General features: G+C 37.2%; 1 protein-coding gene across 1 annotated transcript in view; it reads right to left on the bottom strand.

Moving 5' to 3' along the window:
* The window catches only part of LOC140171021 (uncharacterized), a 95,031-nt gene that overhangs the window by 63,717 nt on the left and 12,391 nt on the right, over positions 1-18,923 (bottom strand). Inside the window, exon 6 of the mRNA XM_072194204.1 lies at positions 17,876-17,936. Coding sequence (XP_072050305.1) covers positions 17,876-17,936 — 61 coding nt within the window. The remainder of the gene's footprint in view (positions 1-17,875; positions 17,937-18,923) is intronic.

Genomic DNA, 18,923 nt, shown 5'->3' with positions numbered 1-18,923 from the left:
TAAAGCATTTGTGACAAAAAAAGTTGCAAAAAGGGTGCTTTTACAGTTTATTTCAAGATGCTTTGAGTGTCAATCAACATCAAATATGCAATTAATGCTACTTGTAACAATACTACTGTGAATTAGGAGACCAGACAAAAAATTGACAAAGATCATGAGCCAATTATTCTCACTTTAAATCTGATCAATGAAATATATCATTGTCCTAAACAGGATGGAGCTTTGGGGGGGGTTCAAATGCTCAAGCCTCTTCCCTTTGGTTTATGCAAAAATTTTAGCCACTCAGCCTTGGGTGCACTACTAGCCTACCCCTACCACTCCAATAAACAGAATTGAATATTTCTGGGTATGTCCCAAAGAAGCAAAATGTTCTTACTTGTAAATCACACAAATAATTTGTATTATATTTTTGTCTGACATACTGCGAATAAAAGCAGAAATTCATCAATTTTTACGACAGTTGTCACTTTGAGAAATCCAAAAAGAACCCAATTTGTCTGGTTTCTGCACCACCTGGCAACCCTCAAACCAACTAGCTTGCTATGACTATGTCTGGATCTGTGAGTGGGTGATGCACTTCACAGATAAAATATGACATCCAAGTGAAGGAGGGGGAATCCAGCCCACAAATGGCATTTCATTAATGTCTTAAGGATTTATTTTAATCCTTATTATCAATGGACTTGACTATGACCTACTTAGGGGTCGTTTGAAGTAAACCACCCACAAAGTTTCAGATTCCAAAATCTTTTTACCTTTTACTTTTAAGATGCTATTTTGGTCATTTCTTTGTCAAGAATTTACAGAACTGTTGTGAAAAATAGTGTAAATTTTTGCACCAATTGGGTTAGTAGTACTCTTAGAATCGAAACTCATGCACAAAATCTCCTGAAATGTCATTTTCTAGACTATCAAAAAAAATTGTTCATGATGCATATGTCCTGATCCGAAATAAGCACAGTTTTGCAAAAGATGTTTTGAATTTTGGACAGATTTCACATAACAATGCTTTTTTTTTTCATTGTTCAGCAAAATAAGTTGTAGGGTTCAGCTGTTTGTCATGGACCCTTTATGTCCTCCCCTGATGAAGGGATGAACCAATACATACTTTTTATCTGGATGGTATATATATTAATCAACACAGCTTTACAGTCAGGGGCGTAGCAAGCGGGTGGACAGGATGGACAGGGTGGACAAAGTTCATGGACCCACAAGGGATCAGGAGCCTGAGCAAAAGCAAAAATAAAATCCTCACTCCCCGTGTGGAAGATTTATCTTCCACAGGAGGAGTATGAATTTCAAATGGAATTAGCACATTAATCAACTATATTTGACACTCACCCTCCCTCTGTGTAAGATTCAGGTTGAATCTCAGAGGGTGTATAAAATTCAAATTCAAATGTGGGTTTTGAACAGTTTAGCCCAATGTAACCTTTGCATAATTACAGATGACCTAACCTAGCGATAATATTATATCGTAGCTATTATACCCCCTCGCTGTGATTCTAACAAGGGCCTGTGTGATACATGTACTACACGGTCTTGGTGAGCTTAAGGTGATAATGACCACGGTCATGTTTGGTCAAGTTATTAATATAACTTATCTCTTGGGTCATATCACTATGGACCACAATGGCCTCATCCCAATGCCATAGTTCAATAACCTTAATTAAACAATAATAGAGCAAAATTTGACCTCAAGTTGCGGGGTATGAGTTTGTGTACCCAAATTTTCAAAGGTCATTCAATGAATGTACAACTGTATTAGGGTTAAAGAATTGTGCCCTGATAGATGAGCATGTTGTGGATCCTAGTGTATTAATCTCATGAATGGTAGTGACTTGGATCTTTTATTTAAACATGTCCATGAAAACAACATTGGCCCAATTTTCTTAAATATTAGGAAGAGTTTTCTGATATGAGATCAATTTAGCCCCGGAGAAAATGACTTTCACAGACTTTCAAGCTTGGGTGTCTGCTTATTCAATGTAGAGTATTTTTAAATACAACTCAGAGGAATATTCTACAGGAGAAGTATTCAGTCTATTATTGAATCCTTGAGGATCAGCGAGGATAACATATTGCTCTGAAGTTATTGAAAATACACAAACAAGTTTATAAAATATTTGTCCTGTTTTTGTTTTGCAAAAATATTCATATTAAGAAACATTCCTTATGACATTGTTATTTCAGTTGTCACGTTTTTGTAAATAATTTTGAGAGTCACAAATAATAAATGGTTTACAACATCATTAAAATATCAAACTTTAAAAAAAATTATTTCAAATCATTTAATTCAAGGTGAGGTATCTTTGGAAGACTGTATTAAAGCACCAGATAAGTTGCATAGTTTGTCAATCCATTCCAAAATAATTTACCAAATTGGACATTAATTCAAAATAATCTGTTTATAAATTCATATTATCACAAAGTTAAAGACACAAATATATGCATTTTATGCAAATATGGTTTATAAAAGGTGCATAAAGAACTAATTTTTATGCAGACATGCCAACTTTGAAATCCAGATTTCCGTACTCAGAAGAACAAAAATCCGTATTTTGCACCCTATAACCGTATTTTTTTAAATATGTACCTTTTGCATACCTGCCAACCCCAGAAACTCCAAAAGTAGAACACATAATTGAGAGGGAGCAGTGGCACTTGTGCGACCGAGCACATGAACGGCCCGGGTCCAGGGGCCCACTTTACAAATTTGCAATCAAATTTGGCAAATTATACCAAAGAACCATTCCATCAAAGTAATAAATCAATACAGAAAGATGCTTCCTTTAAGAGTTATCACTCATTGAAAGTGCTACTTTGCTATACTTTACATGTAAAGAGGCCATCTTAAAGTCGTCATATTTCCTTAATTACATAACTGATCAAGCTGAATTCCGGATATATGATGCACAGTTGAAAATTAATTTTTAAAAGATTTGGTGACCTCAGTCGACCTTTGACCTTGTATGTGACCTTTGACCTCACAAAATTGGATAAAGTATGTAGACCAAACAATACTTCTAATGTTGTTATAAGCATGCTTTGTTAAAACTTTCAAGTTCAGAAAATCATTGATCATCATCATCTGAATCTGAATAAACAAAGTGGGAAAGCATCTTGTAGGCCTATACATATTTCTTTAATGTGCATGCATGGTGCGAAAGTCGGAAGTAAAAGGAGGTCCGAAACCTTCTTGTAGGTTTATTCTTTTGCACCAAAAGAGCTAAATAGTTAACTAAATACCGTCAGAAGACATAGCATTAGGTGGTTAATAAAAAATATTAATGTGCATGAAAAATCTGCAAGTCAGAAGAAAATTATTTCGGAAACCATCTTGTAGGCCTATTAAATATTTCTTTAATGTGCATGCACATGGTGCGAAAGTCGGAAGTAAAAGGAGGTCGGAAACCTTCTTTTATGCTTATTCTTTTGCACCAAAAGAGCTAAATAGTTAACTAAATACCGTCAGAAGACATAGCATTAGGTGGATAATAAAAAACATTAATGTGCATGAAAAATCTGCAAGTCGGAAGAAAATTATTTCGGAAAGCATCTTATAGGCCTATTAAATAATAATTTTTTAATGTGCATGCATCACCGAAAGTCGAGAGAAAAACGATGTAGGCAACCACTTTAACAGACCAAGAAAGTGGTCAAATGATACCAGTAATTCAGTCGGTAGTCTAATCTTGCAGCTGTTTATCTTTTTAAGACACAACATTTTATTATTTTGGTCAAAATTCTGGAATACCGTATTTTTGGGGGGTGACCGTACTACCGTATTTATCACGTTTTACCGTACAAAATACGGTGAAACCGTACTAGTTGGCATGTCTGTTTATGTGTGGGTTTGTTAAACAGATATACACAATAGCGCAATCAATATGTTTAATTAGTCAAGACAAACAACATGCACTTGCATAGCTAACCTTAAGTTTAGTAATTATGTAAAACATTTCATGTTTTTAATTCACGTTGTAATAAATTACCTATCAAATTCACACTCTATATGATACACAGTTTTTCTTGCGTCATGCTAGCCATCTACGTGCATTAATTAATTAATCAAAATTAATTAACTTTATACTAATTAATTAGCCTGTGATAGCTCTGGCTAGTCCTGACGCTCCACCGCCTCACTCCCCTGCCTCTTTCTTCTTCTTTGGTTGGGTGTGTGGACCCCAGGAAACCAGCAGAATCGTACCGTTCTTTCGTTTACCTACCGAGACATAAAGGGCAGAGAGGGGGCAGAGAGTCAGAAACGATAAAGTACTCAAATCTGTGACCGTATTACTTAGAACAAAGTAACATGTTCCTCCTGAGGAAAAAGAATACAGGTACAGATTTGAGTACTATTGTTGACATACGTTTGATCAAACATTGTTGGTGTGCAGCCAATGAATGCAAAAAGAATAGTCTGCCATTTGTGCGTAGCAACCGCGAAAGATAAAATAGTGTACGTCCCACATGTCTTGCCATGATATGAGCGTAGAAGATCTTGCTCATCTAAGCGCATATTGTGTAATTTGATTCTGTCGATGACACACTAAAACAGTACATGCGCACAATTTTGCACTTTCAGACATTACATTCACACACCTTTGCACTTTAAACACTGCATGTGCACATGTTTGCACCTTTAAACACTTCATGCGCACATATAGCTTCGCACGTTTACATACTACATGCGCACACTTCTGCAACATGCTCTTGAATTAAGACATTCAATTTGATTTTGAACCTTGACAAAAATGCTGGAAGTACAGTACACTATTTTGGTCTTTATGCATCTCACAACAATTCAACATGGCAGATTCATATGGCATAATGCTTATGGCTTCTCTATTCCATATTCTCCCCATTTAATATCTTTGCACAATTCAATATGGCAGATTCACATTCATTGCATATAAATACTTGTGGCTTTTCTATTCCATATTCTCCCCATTTTAGTATCTTTGCCTAATTCAACATGGCAGATTCATATGGCATAAAGCTTATTGCTTCACTATTCCATATTCTCCCCATTTAATATCTTTGCAAATGACAATTCAATGTGGCTGATTCACATTGCATAATGCTTATGGCTTCTCTATTCCATATTCTCCCCATTTAATATCTTTGCACAATTCAAAATGACAGATTCACATGACATAAAGCTTATGGCTTCTCTATTCCATGTTCTCCCCATTGAATATCTTTGCACAATTCAATATGGCAGATTCCCATTCATTGCATAATGCTTGTGGCTTCTCTATTCCATATTCTCCCCATTTAGTATCTTTACCCAATTCAACATGGCTGATTCATATGGCATAATGCTTATGGCTTCTCTATTCCATATTCTCCCCATTTAATGTCTTTGCACAATCCAATATGACAGATTCACATGACATAATGCTTATGGCTTCTCTATTCCATATTCTCCCCCATTTAATATCTTTGCACAATCCAATATGACAGATTCACATGACATAATGCTTATGGCTTCACTATTCCATATTCTCCCCATTTAATTTCTTTGAATTGGCTCTGTGTATTCACACAAAATACTCATCAAAATTACATCAAACACATCAACATAGCACTACACTTGCACACATAATCCCACTTCATTTTAAACTTTGGGTATAAAATGTAAAATATGTTTTGTATGTTTTGTTTTGCCAAATATGCTGGAAGTACACTATTTAGGGCCTTAAGCATCACCTGACAATCCAATATGGCAGATTCATGTGTCATAATGCTTATGGCTTCACTATTTCATATTCTCCCCATTTAATATCTTTGCACAATCCAATAAGGCAGATTCACATGGCATACAGCTTATGGCTTCTCTATTCCATATTCTCCCCATTTAATATCTTTGCACAATCCAAAATGGCAGATTCACATTCACTGCATAATGCTTATGGCTTCTCTATTCCATATTCTCTACATTGAATATCTTTGCACAATCCAATATGACAGATTCACATGGCATAAAGCTTATGGCTTCACTTTTCCATCTTTGCACAATTCGACATGGTAGATTTTCATGACATAATGCGTATGGCTTCTCTATTCCATATTCTCCCCATTTAATTTCTTTGAAATGGCTGTGTATCCACACAAAATACTGATCAAAGTTACATAAAACACATCAACATGGCACTTCACTTGCACACATAATTCCACTTCATTTAAACTTTGGGTATAAAAAGTAAAATATGTTTTGTATATCAGTGTTCTCTGTTATTGCATCATTGCCTCCAGTCCACCTATATATTTTGGGCCTTTAAAAGCATCACATGACAATTCGATATTGTCATTTAATAACTTTGCACAATCCAAAATGGCAGATTCACATGACATAATGCTTATGGCTTCTCTATTCCATATTCTCCCCATTTAATATCTTTGCACAATTCAACATGGCTGATTCACATGACATAATGACAAATGGCTTCTCTTCAATATTCTCCCCATTTGATTTCTTTGCATAAAAATATGTCTTGATTGTTTGTTTTTTGACAAACACAAAGTATACCTATAAAATATAATAACATAATGGCTCTGTGTATCCAAACAAAATACTCTTCAAAGTTACATAATACACATCAACAACATAGCACTACACTTGCACACATAATCCCACTTCATTTAAACTTAGGGTATAAAAAGTAAAATATGTTTTGTATATCAGTGTTCTCTGTTATTGAATCATTGCCTCCATCTATGTTGTGTAAATTATTCAAAAATAACATGTATATATGCTATAACAATACCCACACACATACTTCATATTGTTCTACTTTACTATACTTGTATATTATACTTGAAACTTCCTTCGTACACAATGCATAAATGCCCGGTGGGTTCAGTTTGTATTTAAAGGTAGGACGTATGACCGTTCCAGGATTTGAAAATGACCCCTATTTCACGGGGAATCAAGGACATTTGCAGCAATTTTACCCCCCTATTTTTGCGCAAAATCAAGGAAAATTTGCCCCCAAATACCTCCCCTATTTTTATCATTTTGAGGACACATTTTCATTTCACCCCCTTATCACGAGGAATCAAGGACATTTTTTCTAAATAAATACCCCTATTTTTACCATTTAAGGACGCTTTTGAATTTGTACCCCTATTTCACGGGGAAATGAGGACAATAACGAAAACTGTAGCGGTAAAACACGGACGAAAGTCCAAGAAATATACCCTATTTTGCATTTCAAGGACAATCATTGCTCCAAAACACCCCTAATTTGGACAATCGCGAACAATTTTGTCCTCGAAAATTCCGCAGACATTTCTTGAAAAGCACCCCTAATTGGAACCATCATGCGTACACATTGTCAGTGAAGACTGAACCCACCGGGCATAAATGCGCCAACAAAAAAATCACACTACTTGCTCAAGCTCATGACGGCCATCTTAGATATGCGAATGAGGGAAAACATGTATTATGAGTCATAAACATTTCAAACGATTGTTCCTCATTCCTCATAAACAGCTTTTAATTCACCTTACAGCACATCCAAGATGGCAGCTCATGCAATGGCGGCCATCTTTGATGTGCAGGGAAGGGAATATATGGGTTATGAACAGGAAGTGTTAAGTCAAGTTTCAGGTCTAAAGTTTGTTTGGCTTTAATTAGGCGGAAATTATTCGGCTTTTGTTACTGCGTGTGTCAATAAAGTCCCAACTCACAACTCACAACGCACAACTAGCATAAGCATTGCGCCCAACTGCATGCATGCCATTCTATATCAATACACGGTGTTATGAGTCTTATCTTTTCCACCTTATATAAACTGAACAAACTTTAGAACAAGCATAGTAATTGCCCAATTCCAATGTATTTCAGTACTAATTGAAAATAAAATTTTACATTATCATTTTGCTTTGCCAAATAATCTCCTTGTATGACATATCTGAGTTCATTTATTTTCCAATTCCACACTCTTCATATTAATACTTAAGCACCTCATACACAGAGTGATTACTTCAACTGAAATTAGTTGGTATCAATTACCGCTGCAATTTGAAAGCCCCACATAGCATACACCTGTCAAGATGCTGTGCCAGTCCATGTTAAAGGCACCATCACTGATCCGAGATAAAGCGTTGAAATATTTTGAAGTTTGTAAGTGTAGACTAACAGTGAAGAAATTACATCTGTAGAATTATTCTTGTTACATATTTTTTAAATAAAAAATTGACAGATGCAAGAAAACAGTGCTCAGTGTTGTGGTAACATTCGATCATACATGTTGTTGAAGAAAGTATTCGTACAGACAGAAGCCTGGATAAGGCTAAAATGTAAATAGAGTAGATTTCGGTTTTACCACTTGAAGAGTATATATGTGACATGATCATGGGGAATGAGTCACTTGCCAGCAATTTTCAATTATAGGTTTTTTGCATCATTTTCAAGCAGTTTACAAATGCTACATTTTGATGCAAACCCCATCAAAATCGGACATCTGGTTACCGAGTTATGAGCCACTAAGCAATGGCTGAAAACAATATAAAACAAAAGAATTTGAACACTGTTTTTGCCAATATCTCAAAAACAATATTAGCAATATCCGACTCATTCCCCTTGATCATGTCACATATTCTTTTTACATCAGGAGCAGCTATGCTGCTGAAGTCTCGCCTGAATTTACTATTCACAATTTAATTAATAATGATATTGAGCCTATTCGGGGCAATTTGACTGCTACATGAACTTTGACATCAGGTGACCTCCACTTTAACATGTTCCCCTCCTCCTTGGGTTTATACTAAGTATCCACCAACTTTGAGCCCCCATCAAATGATCATTTACCAAGTTTGAGTTCCCGAGTAATGACACTTTTGGAATGGCATCTATTTTACCAATTTTTTTAAATCAAATTAACACATATACATACACATACAGACAGAATAGTGATTGCATAGTCTAGTCTCTTGCCTGAACATAAAGATGCACTAGGAAACACAGTAATAATTAATGCCAAGCAGAAACCTGTTGACTGAAGTGTTTTTGCCAACATACTTTTCTGTTTCTGTATGTTTACTTCTCATATCCCAAAGTTAGAGCTAAACAAGCAGAGTCCTCTTGGGTACCACAAGGCAAGTCACACCCTACTCATTTCAGAACTGACTGTAAGCTACATGTATGGCTCTCTAAGGGACCAAAGTCTTCATCTCTGAAGGACCAAACACTGTCATGGTTCATGGAAAAGAGGAAATCTGAAGTGAACCTATAGATGTTGCAAGCTATATGTACGGGTGTCTGTACATGGAACTAAAGCCTTAGCATCCTCACTGAAAGACTAAATACTTGCATGGTTCATTTGCTCCACTCCCAAATGTTCAATGGGAGGGAGAAAATCTGAACTCAACCTATAGACATTGCCAAATATGCTCTCCCAATTACTCCCCTCTCCCCTGCTCTCTATTTTTATGCTGGTGCTAGATTGTATACATTGCTCCTGAAAAGCAGACCAGGGATAGTTTGAGCTCACTTCTGGATGTAACAGTTACACATACACTCCAGTTACAAAAACAAAGTGCAGGAATTCTATGTGACTGTTAAAGTATGACGTATATTCCACTTACTATGTGATCTAATGTTGGGCTTCATGTTAGAGTACATTAATGCCAGCTGAAGTGGGCAATTAAGAATTGCTTTTCTGGTAAGGTCAAGAATGCTTCACTTTTGTTTATTTGACGTCCCTCTACAGCAAATATTATTGATTCAATTTCTAAATATAGAACAGTTTTTCATTACACAGACCAACTATGCCAGGCAGTCAGTGACAAAAATATTCCATTCAGTCGGACTAGCTTAACTTTGTGTGTGATAACATCCCAATTGTGCATGTGGTGAGTCTAAGTTTAGCTTGCCAGGCTGGTAGTAATGTACCTCCCATAGAGATTGATATCACTAGGAACTAAAAGAGATACAGACTATTGATCAACAGTGCTTTGTATGCTGTGAATTCTCCCATATTCATGAGGGCCATCATGTGCATGTCTATCAAGCCAGTGGTGCATGCTTTAGCGTATACGCGTTAGAGCGTTGTGTATCTTCGCATTTCCGCAAAATATCGTAAAAATGTCATCTGTCGCACTTAATGGAACGACTGGCCCTCATTATCGATGCTGGGACTTTGCCTGTTTGTGGTTAGTCTCTATAGTTTATGAGTAATTCATAGGATACTAGTATGGCATAATTGTGCAGTAAAATAGGTGCCTTTGAGGGGCACTAGCTAAAAATGGGGGCTTTTGGGGGAAGATGCTAATATGAGCCCTTTTAAGGGATGTTCCTAAAAACAGTAAAGTGACATGCAACTTTCAACATGAGGATCTTTCGGGGGCAAAATTGTGTGAAAAATATAGGTCTTTGGAGGGAAATGTCCAAAAAATTGGGGTCTTTTTGGAGAAGATGCTAAAAAATGGGACATTTTGAGGGCAGTTCCTGAATATTGGGTCTTTGGGGAGGAGATGCTAAAAATTGTGTCTTAATTCTGACAAGAATTTTTAGATAAAACGGCAAGATTTTTCCACAAAAGGGTCTTGGGACAAAAAATTGGCCTGGGAGGAAACAGGAAAAATATGGTGTCTTTGGGGAGAAAAATGGGTTTTGGGGGTAAAAAAAGAAAAACATGGGGTCTTTGGGGGCAGGGGGGCAAACAGGGGTCTTTGAGACTACATAATGCACATCTTAGTATTGAGCCCCCCCCCTAGGTTCCGTACAGTACAAACAAGGCCCAATTACCAGTTCTGCCAGGATGCTGGTGGTTGGGTTTTGTAGCCATCCCTAACTGTCTAAATGAAAATATGAAAATTGACTCTTGGTTGCACCATACTAACACCATTAATGAATTCTATAACAAATTACTTTGATAATGTCAAAGTATGTACTGGCACGAAAGCACAGATCATATTAATATTATGTTCCTCATGGTGTTCACATGTCAGGTGTGACACACAATGCAGAAATAGAACACCCTTCTATTCTTAACTTGGGTGACCGGTATTTTTGCATTTCCAGTAAGGGTGGAGTCAAGGACAGGTATAGCTAGGTATTATCATGATTACATAGTGATTTTGTTAACAGTGAAATGTGATCTTTGAAAAGACATATAGGCCTTTTTTTTACTGTGCATGCACCAGATCTACAAAGGGGTAGGGGGTGGTACTCAGTCATAATTACCACAAATATTGGTCTCATCTTCGGGCCTTTTGTATTACAATAGCCCCAATTTTCCTGGTTAATTCAGTATAAAAACGGGTTATTCTTTCAAATAGTTTGAAGAAAAAATACACCAATTTCATCTAACTGGAACCCAAATTTTGAACAAAGAAATTTGAAATTTTGTAAATATTTCACAACATTTTTTAATTTGGCCCTCATGTATAAAAATGGGTCAAAATTAGTATAAATATGGGTCCACTTTCTGATTCTTTGAGGCGCATTCCTACCCAACCCGGAAGAGGCGGATTCCAACCCGGAAGGGGCAGGTTCCAACCGAATTGGGATCCCAAAACGAGTACTACCCCTCATCCCCTTAAGTTACATTCCTCTCACAACCAAATCTGACCTCACTGTGTCTAATTGTACTTCAAGTCTAAAGGACCGTAAATCACTACCAAGAATATTGTTAACTTGGTGTTGCAAACTTGGACCATATCTTTGACAGTTGACTTTCAAAGGCATACATGCCACAAGACATCAATACCAGTGTACAGACTGTATAACTCATCTTGTATGAGCTCCCTTGAACATAATGTAGCATCCCTTTAAAGCCAAGATGTCATGCACAGGTGAAATATTGACCTATAGACCAGTCTAATACACACATTATACACACAGCCATGACAAGACCAGCCTACTGAAAGTTATCTCCTGTGATATATACTGCCTGGCCTTGAAGGCATCCCTAGCATCCCAATAAAACAGAGTATATAGCTGATAAAACGTATGTGACATTATATCTCTATGAATGATATACAGCTATAGGAAATATGGGTCGACCATTTATGAATTCCATCCAGGGCTTTGAACAACCCATAAAGGCTGGGCTGGCATAAGATGCCATTTTCTTCTTTCAGTCTACGCAGAAAAATTCCAAGAAATACATTATTTTTTTTTAAATCCACTTTCTCCTTAAAAATAAAACACCAATGTTGTCCGCTCTCTCTCTTCTGAAATTCCTTTTTGTACATTTCAGTTTTCTCCACTTTTCTTCTCCTTAAAAATAAAACACCAATGTTGTCCACTCTCTCTTCTGAAATTCCTTTTTGTACATTTCAGTTTTCTCCACTTTTCCAATTGAAAATATATTTAGTTTTCAAATAAAAAAAAATCTATCTTGACTATCGTTATTTTAAATATTTTAAAATCAAATAATTTTTACATTTAAATTTTGAAGAAAAAAATCAATCCAAAGAAAGAACACTATTCCATAAAAAAGAAAAAAAATGTCACTTTTGTCCAAACAATCATATCTCTTGGTCACAACTCTCATATTAGTGCAATAAACTATCATATTCTCACCCAGTAGTTTACAACAAACTTATCAAAAAAATATTTAATCACAGAAGACCAATCCAGAAAATAAAATACATAGTTCAATGTCTTTGGCCATGCATCATTACCAAGCAATTATATAACTCTTGGCAAGTTCTATTCTATTTTAAATAAAAGCACATATGGTGTCAGGTGCTATCATATTGCATATCTGGGTCTCCACGATTAAATTAGGGATATGCTTGGGCAAGTTTACATAGGCAATCTGGGTCATTGAGTTATCTCGTCTGTTCTAGGTATATCTAAGGGATTGATGGTAGCAGATGATGGGAAGGGAGTGAGCCCGGGGGGATCACTCACATAAATGGTCTGTACGCAAAAAAAAAAAAAAAAACAAGTAAAAGGGGGTGTTTTTTTTAGGCAAGGCAAGTTACGCGAGTGACGCGTTTAGGGTCTAAAATACAGTGATTTTCAAGAATAAGGGTAGTTTTCTGAAACTGGACAACTTGTTTAGGGTACCTTTTCAAATTTTTGGTAAATTATGAGTCCAAAAAGGGTACATTTGTTGCATTTTCACCAGCCAAAAACTCATTAGGGGGTAAAGTCTACACTAAATTACCTTATTAAGGGGCTAAATTTGCTGGTAGGGTAAAACTCGTTTAGGGGGTGTTTGAAAAAATTTTGGTCACGCATGCGTACACTGTCATATTTGAGTGGCCCTTCCGGGAGTGAGCTATTGACATCCACATTTTGATAACTTTTGTGTTACTTTCAAAGATTCACCCCGGTGGGTTCAGTTCGTATTTAAAGGTAGGACGTATGACCATTCCAGGATTTGAAAATGACCCCCTATTTCATGGGGAATCGAGGACATTTGCAGAAATTTTACCCCTATTTTGGGCGAAATTAAGGAACATTTAACACCAAATAACCCCCCTATTTTTATTATTTTGAGGATGCATTTTCATTTCACCCCTTATCACGGGGAATCAAGGACATTTTTTTCCGAAAAAAGACCCCTATTTTTACCATTTCAAGGATGCTTTTGAATTTTGCCCCCTATTTCACAGGGAAATAAGGACAATTTTTTTCGGGAAAAAATACCCTATCAATTTTTGTGTGGAACTACTAAAAAATGGACAGAAAAAATACAAAACTAGAGCGGTTCTCGACTTGCGCGGTTCTCGACGCAAAGCGTCGGCCGCAATGCCTCCACCTTGACGCGTATCATTTTAACTGGTGCAATTTCACTAGGACCTGGCCATCTCTAGATGACAGTGTAGGTTTTTAGAAAAAGTGTAACAAATGAAAGATCCTTGACCCATTTTGTCTTCATCAAAATGGCTTGATTTTGGTACCAGAAGCAAGGAAGTATTTTGATACTATCCGAGTGGAATGTAAGGCCAAAATGACCTTCCAAAAAATTTAACTTTATATGTTGACTGTACCCACCAAGTTTCATGTCCATACGACAGTTTTAAGTTATTTGACCTCAGATGACCCCTGGGTGACCCCGGATGACCCCAAAATGACCGTCCAAAAATTTGACTCTAAATGTTGACTGTATCCACCCAGTTTCATGCCCATACAACAGTTTTAAATTATTTGACCTCAGATGACCCCTGGGTGACCCCTGATGACCCAAAAAAGACCGTCCAAAAATTTGACTCTAAATGTTGACTGTACCCACCAAGTTTCATGCCCATACGACAGTTTTAAGTTATTTGACCTCAGATGACCCCTGGGTGACCCCGGATGACCCCCAAAAGACTGTCCAAAAATTTGACTCTAAATGTTGACTGTACCCACCAAGTTTCATGCCCATACGACAGTTTTAAGTTATTTGACCTCAGATGACCCCTGGGTGACCCCGGATGACCCCAAAATGACCCTCAAAAAATTTGGTTCTAAATGTTTACAGTACCCACCAAGGTTCATGCCCATACGACAGTTTTATGTTATTTGACCTCAGATGACCCAGGCTGGGTGACCCCGGATGACCCCAAAATGACCCTCAAAAATTTGGTTCTAAAATGTTTACAGTACCCCCCAAGGTTCATGCGGAATCATGCCCATACGACGGTTTTTGCTAATTTGACCTCAGATGACCCCTAGATGACCTTGGGTGACCTTGACCCACTAACCAAACCTACTGGAATTTGAAGACCGCCAATGACCATCCCTCCACCAAATTGCATCACTTTACATCTTATCAGTTCCGAGATATTGCACCCGCAAGCTCGGACGGACGGACGGACAGATGGACGGACGGACGGACGGACAACCAGGAAACATAATACCTCCGGTGGAGGCATAAAAACAAAAACTAGAAATACACCCTATTTTTCATTTCAAGGACAATTTTGCTCCAAAACACCCCTAATTTGGACAATCGCGCACAATTTTGTCCTAAAAAAATTCCGTGGACATTTCTTGAAAAGTACCCCTAATTGGAACCATCATGCGTACCCATCATCAGTGAAGACTGAACCCACCGGGAGATTCACATCAGGTGTGGCCCAACTCAGGTGGTGTATGACGTGCATTCCCTAAATTCAGTAAATTTTCATCACAACCGTGTAATTGAATGGGATTATTTTGAAATTTTAAAACGCTTGAAATATCACAAACAAATAGGCCTCTGTAAATAAATAATCTACATACAATCTAAAACCGTTGGGGTTCGCTAATGAACCCCACAAAACTAACCGCGTATATGGAAAATGCCATACGGCCGGGCGGTTTCACGAGTTGCCGGCTCGATCGTGTCATCCGCCGCCTGGCCCAACTGTTGCATCTGAGGGCTGAATGCCAAACGTAACGTGGTATAACGAAAGGAGACACTTTTGGGCAGGATCTTAAATGGAGAAAAATCTGCCCACTGCCCAGGGGTGATTTTTTCACAATTTGGGTTTGTTGCAAATTTGTGATGTTATAATGTTTAAAATATTGTCTGATAGTTTCAGATTGGAATATAACTGGCATCTTGTATTTGTTTAAGACATTTTTCAAGGTAATTCCTACTCTCAACATTGTCAATAATATTTTTAAAGGCCGATATCTCAATTTCAAATTTTATAATACCATAACTTACGAACTCAATATCTTCGCTTAGGAATGTTTGATTTAATTGGGGAAAACAGCGTTGTGGAGCGAAATATCTCTATATTTAAGATATGTAAACACTCAAAATGATAACCTGCCCAAAAGTCACAAATGTCTGGCGGGCTTACATGGGTAAACTGGCTTGAGACTCATGAATTGGGTTTCATGTGTTTCCATATACACCTAACTGAAGATAACAACCTATACAATCACATATAACAAGATTATTCATTCAATGGAGAAAAACTTATCCAGCAGAGACAAAATATTGGCACTCATGATGCAGCCAAAAGTACACAATGATTTAGGAAACCGTATCAGAAATATATGCGCTCTATATTTAACATTGAAAGAAAAAGTTAATGTACATAAACACCTCAAAAGAAATAAGTCCCCCTCTGAACATGTCGTCATAACATCGTAAGGTTTCATTCTGTACCAACAAAACTAACTTTGAAATAATTATATGAATGTTTACTAAGTGCTGTGTGAAAATGAGAGATTTCCATGACTTCAGGACCGAATGAGCCTAAATTGAAGGCAAAAACTGCCCTTTTCAAAAGTCACAAAGTAGGCCTATGCTTGTCACAAAAGTTGATTCATGGCTTGTTACTAATGGAAAACCCCATGTGTTTGAGTGCAGTTTAAAATCCTCACCAAGTGAACATTTACTGTAATGTGTATCGATTCTTGATCATTCAGCCATGCAAATCCCTTGGTGCAGAGTTCAACACAGTGAGTTGTAAGATGGTCAGTTCCATTCCTTGTCCCAATACGCCTTGCAGTTAACAAGCATAGGCCTACTTTGTGACTTTTGGAAAGGGCACTTTTTGTCTTCAATTTAGGCTCATTCAGCTCTGAAGTCATGGAAATCTCTCATTTTCACACAGCACTTAGTAAACAGTCATATAATTATTTCAAAGTTAGTTTTGTTGGTACAAAACGAAACCTTACGATGTTATGACGACATGTTCAGAGGGGGACTTATTTCTTTTGAGGTGTTTAGATAATCCTTTATTAGGCAATTCCTGTAAGCCTATATGCCATTTACTTCAGCTTGTAATAAATATAAGCTGTCTCTAACTTTGTTATAAGAACAGCCCACTGGCTGTATGCAGCCATTCAGATAATGGGTTAGTCACCCCTGAAGTCACTGAAAATTGTATATGCAGCCATTCAACATATGGGCTGGTCACCCTGATCTACATGTGGTGGTTGGAGAGGCAAGTTTTGTTGTCTTACACAACAAAACTGGTTATTTTGGAAAAAAAATACAATTTCATCCAAAATATTGTCAGATTTGGAACAACTAGTTTCATAATGATGAAAAACACATCTCAAACAACCTCTGACCTCAATATTTGATACATAAAGGTCTCCCATTTTTTCATCTGTGCTATGATTTTAATCAAAACCATAAAGAAACTTACCTGGAAACTCTAAAACTACATGTAGGCATCTTAACTGGAAACCCTAAAACTACATGTAGGCATGATTACACATACCATTCTATCCACAGTTCACAGGTAGTACATTACCTTTGCAACATTTCATAAACATTTTATCATTATGACAACAATTACTGGATGACAAATAATCTTACTCTTACCTGAAAACCTCAGCCCCTGGCATCATGATAACCAAACATACCATCTTCTACTCAGAATTGACCTATTCTGTAAATTCCATAATTCTTTGCAGTTTGACCCGAGATGTCTTCATTTGACGTCACACCGACGTGCACATCATTTAGCGAACATCGTTACTGCGCATTTGAAAGCCATGATGTGCGCAGTAACGATATATGCATCAGCGTGACATGTCAGGTCTAACCGTAAAGAAATATGTGATTTCCCAAATAAGTCAATTAAACATTGGGCTATTCCATTTAAAATCCACACTACCCCTGTGAAAGATTTTGGAAATATCTACCACAGGGGGAGTATGAATTTCAATTGGAATGAGCACATTAAACAGCTCCATTTGAATTTCATACACCCTCTAAGAAAGATTCAACCCGAATCTTCCACAGAGGGAGGGTGAGTTTCAAATGGAGCTGCCTGTGTTCATTCCATTTGAAAATCCCACTCTCCCTATGGAAGATATATCCAAAATCTTCCACAGGGGTGGATTTTAAATGGAATAGCACACCAAGGGATTGCAGTATGCTCTGCCATACCATGTAAGGCACACCACACCCCCTCAATTATATAATGGACAACACACCCTATTCCTCATATTATATAATAAGCTTACCTTGAAGCCTTAGCCCTGGCATCAGTCTCGCAGTACATGCCACCTTCTACCCAGAAATAACCTATACAGAGTAAAAGTAATGAGAAAGACATCTCTTAAAATTAACAACTGGATTAAATAATATGTGACTTTGACAGGCCCGTACGCAGGATTTTTTTGGGGGGGTGCTGATTTGGAAAAAGTGGACTTTTTTTCAAGGGGGGGGGGGCAATTTTGTGAAAAGTGGACTTTCCCCCAAATTTGGACCTTTTTGACCAAAAACCGTAAAAAACTGGGACCTTTTGTATACTTTTGCAAATTTGGGGAGGTGCGGTCGCACCCCCCCCCCCTGCGTACGGGCCTGGACTTTGACATTACAAACAACACAAGCATAAAAGCTGTGTATGAATGCAGATGCAAACACACACTCAATGGTTTTAGCCTTTTAAAATAACCATGTAATTTGTTGAATGAGTAAAGCTAAGTAAATGAATGACATTCACATTCAACAACTCTTCCTATACCTTTGTGCAGGAGCTAACCGTTGTTAATCTGTGATGAATCCACACTTTCAGTAGTGTATACGCGAACGCAAGTTAACAGAAACGTGCATATATGCGTTACGTGTGAGCGTGTAACATTTGTCATGCCTGGAACCTGTGTGCGTCTACACGACACACTGACAAGTTGAATTCAGTATTTTGGAGAAAGTGGCTAAACATTGTCATTTTATTCTGTAATTTTATTGCTGATATTAACAGAGAAATCACCAATCTTTCTGAAAGGCTGAGTGGCAATGGTTAACTGACATTTCTCACAAAATAATTATGTGAATTAGACGATCTTTAGCTTGTTTTTGTTGTTGGAAGGGATTCAATCATGTTTCGCCGTTATTCATCACCGTTTAACAACTCCATGTCAAACGGCCAAAATAACCAGTGGAGTTTCTCATTTTATCTTGTTATTTCAGCATAAAATGGACAGAAACTCTTCTCTGCAGTTATTACTAATATTATTTCAACGTATTGGGGAAAGAATAACAAAATTAAAATTTGAAGGAAATCATACA

Source organism: Amphiura filiformis, chromosome 15 (genome assembly GCF_039555335.1).
Source record: "Amphiura filiformis chromosome 15, Afil_fr2py, whole genome shotgun sequence".
In the NCBI taxonomy this organism is placed as follows: domain Eukaryota; kingdom Metazoa; phylum Echinodermata; class Ophiuroidea; order Amphilepidida; family Amphiuridae; genus Amphiura; species Amphiura filiformis.
The sequence above is the reverse complement of the archived record's forward strand: the minus strand, read 5'-3'. Positions and strand labels throughout refer to the sequence as shown.